At 25.4% G+C, this 7036-nt stretch overlaps 1 protein-coding gene across 2 annotated transcripts in view; it reads left to right on the top strand.

The window, feature by feature from the left end:
* LOC107455472 (N-chimaerin) overlaps positions 1-6105 on the top strand; it is a 19626-nt gene extending 13521 nt beyond the window's left edge. For both annotated transcript variants that reach the window (XM_016073049.3, XM_016073051.3), the window contains 4 exons: positions 388-465; positions 543-680; positions 3674-3779; positions 5296-6105. In XM_016073049.3, coding sequence (XP_015928535.1) covers positions 388-465; positions 543-680; positions 3674-3779; positions 5296-5476 — 503 coding nt within the window. In that variant the 3' untranslated portion in view covers positions 5477-6105. The remainder of the gene's footprint in view (positions 1-387; positions 466-542; positions 681-3673; positions 3780-5295) is intronic.
* Positions 6106-7036: the final 931 nt, after the last annotated feature.

Raw genomic sequence — 7036 nt, 5'->3', positions numbered from 1 at the left:
TTGTGTGTGTGTGTGTGTGTGTGTATATATATATATATATATATATAGTGAGAGAGAGAGAAACAGGATTTTTTTTGATATGATACTCTTGTCAGTTATTGGTTATTATGTATATATTTTTTTATTTACTTTAAATATATCGAAAAATTATTATTTAAAATATTAAGCTATTGTTAAGTATAACATATTTATTATTGTTAAGTATAACATATTCTATTGATATTTTCTATCACTTTGTTTGATTACTATTTTTACTGCTGTTGTCATAAAAGGTAACTTAGTTATTATCAAAATCTCTTTATTATGTTTTTCTTTTGTATAATCTGTATTTTGTGTTCTTAGTTTGGTCTTAATTAACCAAAATATTTGTTTGTACTCTGATTTCAGGCCTTGATGTTGAAGGATTATACCGAGTTTCTGGTTTTAGTGACGAAATAGAACTGTGCAGAATGGTTTTTGAAAGAGGTTTACTTTAATGCTCAACTCAGTCACACAAGTTTAGTTTTCTTATTCAAAATTTAATATAAATTTTTCATTTTTAGATTGTGAATGTGCTGATATAAGTAGAAATGCTTTTGAAGATGTTAATGTCATTACAGGAGTTTTAAAATTGTTCTTCCGTCTTCTCCCTATACCTTTGATAACATTTGAATCGTACAGTTCCTTTATCAATGCTGCAAGTAAATGCTTTTATACTTTAGTATTTCTTTGTTTTTCTCAGTTTCAATCCATTATTTACTTGGTAAAAAAAATTATTTTATTTTGTGTTTGCAAGTTCATTGAATTGAGCTTTGTAATTAATGTTTCTGAAATGAAATGTGATGAAAGTTTTTCTAAATGAAAAATTTGTTCTCCCTCTTGTTATTCCAAAAGAAAGTTGAGTTTTATGGGAAAATGACAAAATATAAAATAATCTTGACAAAATATAAAATAATTGGTTTATTAATGACAAAATATTTGATTCTGAGCTCCAAATACTAAATTTATCTGTAAACAAATAAATAAAATTTGAAAGGGTAAAGATAACAGAATGATACAATGGTTATTATATTTTATAATTTCTGAAAATTTTATAAAAAACGTTCATTACAAGAGAAATTTGTACTGTTTTTCGAACAATTCCAACAATTTTGAACAGTATAGGTATTAAATTCTTGATGTGAAATACAAAATATTTCTCCCTTTATGGGAAAAGACTCAAAGTAAATATGTATTATTGATGGCAGCATGTTTTTATTGGTAGTGATAAATAAGTTTCACTTAAATTGGGAATTTTTTTAGATTAAAATATTATTGGCATATTTCTTTTCATCTAATTATTTTAAATTATTTATCTAAATATGAAATAAGTCTGTGAAAATAAATTCTGAAAAGAAATTTTTTGTTGAGTTTCTGTTGCATCTTTTTTTATTTTATTATTAATCATATATTTTTTCCAAGATTTGTTAAATATGATATAAAATGTTAGTTTATGTGCTTAAATGTGCTCCAAAAATCTAATTTTACTAGAACTATGCTTCTCTGACTATAAAGACTATTTGCTCCAAAAACCAAATTTTTTTGCTCTAAAACACATTTTTCTGCTCTCTAAAATAATTATGTTGCTGTTCCAGCCCTGCTAACATAGCATGCCATATTTTCTTTCATCTTTTTGATGACTTGATTTTGTTGCTTTTACCTTCCCGTCAGATTCTTTAAAGAGTTAGAAGGAAGGGGTTTCATTTTGTGTGTGCTCTTGACATTTTTATGCAACAAGAATTCTCAAAATTATTGATTTTGTGTTAAAATGAAATATGACCCTAATTAACCTAGTCAGGTTCTGTAATTAGATAATTATGCCCTCATACTAGACTATATTACAGAAGAAAAATAATTAAAAGTAAGAGGGGAAAGCATCAGGGACTACATATAAACAGGTTGGCACTTCCATAAAAATTTTATGTGAGAGTTGAAATCACTTTTAATCAACATTCACCAAAAAAAATTTTCTAAGATTTGTATTTTAGAATTGCTTGAGTATTAACTCATTTTTATTTAGGAATTATTTAAACATCCATGTAACAAAATATACTCAAATTTCTTCATTAATCATTTTTTTTAAATTTTTACAACAGACAAGTTTTTTTTAAAAAATGGCATTGATCACCATTAAGAAATTGCCATGCTATCTATGCTTGACATAATGATCGCTGTTGTCCGAACAAAACTGGCATTAGAACATTAGTTCATTATATTGTAAAGAGGCAAAACTTGAGTAAATATTTACTTATGATTCATAAATATTTGTCATATTTTGCAAAAACATGCTGTACGTTAAAAAGAATTATGAAACTAATAGAGTAATTTGCATTATTGCAGATTTTTTTTAATATTAATAAAGTGCAAGTTATGGTTAAAAATACATTCAGTTCTTTTGAAATGGTATCTTTTAATATTGCACATATTTTTAGTAAGAAAGTCATTCAACGCTGTTTGTAGATTTTGAAATTTTCTTACATGAAAACCAAGGCTTGAAATTGGAATACCTTGTTCTCCTGTCTTCAGAATCATTATCATGATTTTTAATTGTTATTATAAATAAAGTTGATTTCCATGATTTTGAATATTTTAAGCAATTTGTGGTTTTGATGTTATTCTTCTAATCACTTCCTTCAAAATTTTTAATATCTGTTCTAAGCATATAGCATTAAACCGTTTACAAGCAGCCATTTTTGCTAAAAATCATCGTAATACCAAAGAATAGTTAGTCCAATCAAAAATAAAATTTAAGAAGAATGTGAATGCCACCTTTTTTAACACCACCTCTTAAAAACACTTCATGAAAAAGAGAAAATATAATTTTCAATTAAGAAAATATAACACTTGAACACTTTGAAAAGAAATTTACAAATGCATGCAGAAAATTCTGAGGTGGTTCTGCCACAAATATACTTCAAATTCTCAAGAATGATAATTATTCAATATTCCGTAATCTTTTTTACCATTGAATATGCCTAGCAGCCCCTAAGTTGAGAACAGGTGGTCCTGTCTTTCTTCATTCATAGAGAATTCAAGATGTGTCACATTTATTCAGCGGTAATGTCCACAGAGATAGTTGTTTGAATAATTTCCGCTAGACTTTTGTTACCCATTGATTCACTGTCAAAAGAAAAGTATTCGTTTTCAAAGTACAAAAATGTGTAACACCCGTTTTTAGAGTGATTTTATAGGATTAAAAAAAATCATACAAATTATTGGTAAGTATCTTGGAAAACGTTCAGTTGAGATGTTCTACCGGGTGTTAAAATTATATGATATTTTTGAAATAGCAAATTGGACTTTATTGGGTGTTAAAATGGAAGAGTTATTAGAGCCTCATACTAAAGGCTGTGGACTGTATTTACTTCATGTGACATTATGTCTTTTTATTTTATTCAAAAGTGAAATCTGTAGGAAATACAAAAAAGAATAGGAAGTACAATACCTATTTTTTTATTATCTAAGACAATTCCCATCATATAATACTAATTTTTGATTTGGGGGAAACTTGTTACTTGTTTGCACTTTTTTTTGTTTTATTTTCCTTCTATTTTGATTTTAGTTTTATTACTTTATTTCAACCTTTTAATAAACAATAAAAATTAGACATTTCAATTTTTATCAAGCAAATCTAATATGAGATTCTCATTTTTAGAAAAACTTGCCTTAGGAGAAAGATTGAATGATTTAAAAAAGGCCTTGAATATTTTACCACCTGCTCATTACCAAACTCTAAAATTTTTGATGGCTCATCTTTACAGGTAGCTTAAATTTTTCTATAGATTCTTTATAAAAGATGTGAAATGATATTTCCATTTTTTTTCTTGAAACGTTTTTTTGTATATTAGTTTTTGTAAATTTTTCCAGCTATGTGAAACATGGTCTTAATAAGTTTGAATGCAAAATTTCATTGAAAGAATAAAAGATTATTTTTTACATAAATGCATGCATGATTATTTTTTACATGCTTCTTATTTACTATCTTTTATTATAATTTTGTATGAATATTTCATTTTATAAATTTTTCTTTTTCCCCGTTTAATTTTTTAACCTGTGTGTATCAAGAGTGGTTGATAAAAATGTAGAATTTGCTTATTAATTATAAAATACATTAAAAAATCTTTTTCAATTGTTGCTTAACCCACTGACGGTTCTGCACATAAAAAGTCGCATTTTAACCTGCAGTCTTCTCTGCATAGCAAAACCGGCTTTTCCATGTTAACTGACAGGGGAACTGTGTGTAGGGGGGAAACATTCTCCCAATTTTGCCCATTTCCTTAACCGCCAGTGGGTTAAATAAGTTGCAATTTTCATAATCATGAAGTCATTTTGTTTAAGTGAAACTTATGTGATTTTTTTTTCGACAAAAGAGTTCAGCATTCTCTCTTTTCAGTTAGTTATAAACTAGATATTTCAAATGTTTTATCTCTATTTGAATTAGCTAAATTTCACTATAAAATCTCTGGTTTACATTTCATGCAATAGTGGTACAAATTAATGGAAAATTTAACCATTAAATATAAGTTTTATTGAGAATAAGTCTTTTACCGAATAATGATATGTAACCTAATATACTAAAGTGATTTTTATCTGCCATAATTATTCCACATAATAGCCTGCAATAATTATTAAATTGTTGCAGGCTCTGTTCTATATATTACTAATATTCTTGCTCTAATTATTAAAGTTTTTACATCTTATATCCAGGAACCACTTTATTTCCTGTTGATAAGAATTATGAAGAACGTGAACTAGGTTGTGTTATATATATATTTTAATGCACTTATACTTTTTATTTAACTCTTTTTACAGAAAAGTATATTTTGAACACATGTGTCAAAAATATTTAAAGTTTTGAAAATTAAAAAACTGGCTGATTGATTGTAACATTCACTACCCATGAGCACTTTTTTAACCAAATGTTTTTAAAAATAAAATATGTGGAGTAAATTTCTATTAATAAAAACACATGAATTATGCCAATTAATGATTTGTGTACAGTAGGAATAAAAACACAAAGCTCATTTTGGTATCAAAAGAAAATAAACACTGATCTTTCTCCAACCCTAAGTCAGTTTACACACTCTAAATTATGTGCCTATGTATGTTGTCTCAACTGTATTTGGCTGACACAAGCAAGTGGTTACAGTGCTCTGAGTAGAAAGGGTTAAGTGATGTGTTATTATTTTTTTATGAAATTTATTAGTAAAGGAAATATTTTTTTATTTATTTAAAACTATCCGTATTTTAATATTTATTGAATAACATTTTTTTCAGAGTTGCTGAGAGGCAAAAGTTTAACTTAATGACTCCACAAAATTTAAGTACTGTGTTTTGTCCTACTTTAATGAGATGTCCAGAGATTGGAGGTGTTCCAGATCAACTTACTGCTTGGCATGCAGAGAGTACTGTGATTGAAATGCTAATCACTCACCAAAGACAACTTTTTGATCATTGATATACTAGATTTTTAAAGCATTTTGAACTTATTATATAAATTAATGTTGTTCAAAAATTTCTAAGATTCTAAATTATGTAAAATTACTAATTTAGATCATACTTAGATTTTATGATATTCTTTGGATTATTTTTTTCATTCTGCTATTTTAAGCATTGAGGATCAATTATAATGTATGAAAAAACATATGGGTTTAAATTTTATATATTTTTTCTGTTGTAATAAATACATTTTGGATATTCTTAAAAATCAATTTGAATTACCTTTTGTGTTGTTTTACTATTTACAAAAGAAAACTGTCTTTCACAAATTTAGGAGATTTAGTTATTTTGATGATGGAACATCATTGCTCATGATTTTGTTGGCATTTTTGTTTTTCTTGTTATTTCATTTCATATTTTTTATATTTGTAGTGAAATTCCTTTTTAAATACGTAATATTCTTTTTTCTACATTTATTGAATTATATAAAGTATGGAAAATAATGTGAAAATTTTCAAAATAATATTTACCCATATTATTTTATAATTTGTGAAGAAAAACATTATCAGTTAATGAAATACCCTTTTTAATATTATTTTGTTGATTGCAATGTGAAAGTTTGTTATACATATTTACTATGTGGAAAAATATAAACTGTCATATTATTTTTAATTCAAAAAATTTTCGAGCATTGCTTTTAAATAGCTTTTTCAAATATATTTTGTTTATAGAGTGTGAAGGTTATTAAGGAAGTAATAGAATGTCTTCAAACCTTGTCTTCAAAGCTGGATCATTGTAAAAAAGTTTAATACAAAAAATTAATGAGAGGGATAATTTTTTTTACTTAGTAAGGTTCTAATTATCTTCCCAAAAATAAAATTTTAAATCCCTATGTTTTGTGGTTAATTTTCCATTTAATTTTATTGTTATGGTTTTCAGTTTTTAGTAGATTTTTTTATTTTTGAATTTTAAACCTTGGTTGTATATTTTTCTTTACTCTCTTTTGTTAAGAACTATTATTTGTGTCTTCCAGGATTTCAAATATATATGTGAATTTTTTATATGATATTTCAAACAAATTAATATAGATCAGTTGTAAATTTTGCTAATATTTTAACTTATGTAATTACTTTTAATTTTAAATAAAAAAAAATTGCACATTAGTATTATTATGCAATATAATATAGTATTCAGTTAATTATTCAGAAACCTTCTAGCTGCTTTGTTACTTTTCTCTTTTCATAACTTTAAGTTTACTAAATGTGTTTCTTTACTTAATATATATTGTGGTTTAAAAACAACTGATTTTGATAACTATTACTGATTAAAAAAAATTAGTTATTTAGTTTTATTTATACTTTCAAGTTTAAATTTAATATGTTTTGATCCTTGATAGTTTTATTTTTTTCTGTTTGAATTTTCTAAATTTAATTGAGGGAAAATATCTTTTCTGCAGATATTTTTACTTACATATAATTTTCTGCATAAAAATTGTGCATTTATTTTTTATTTATTAACACTTTAATCATTGTTTTTTTTCTAGTTCCTTAAAAATATTTTCCTCTGCCAATAAAAGTTA

Source organism: Parasteatoda tepidariorum, chromosome X1, assembly GCF_043381705.1.
Source record: "Parasteatoda tepidariorum isolate YZ-2023 chromosome X1, CAS_Ptep_4.0, whole genome shotgun sequence".
NCBI classification, from domain to species: domain Eukaryota; kingdom Metazoa; phylum Arthropoda; class Arachnida; order Araneae; family Theridiidae; genus Parasteatoda; species Parasteatoda tepidariorum.
Note: the sequence above shows the minus strand (reverse complement) of the source record. Positions and strands in the feature narration are given on the sequence as shown.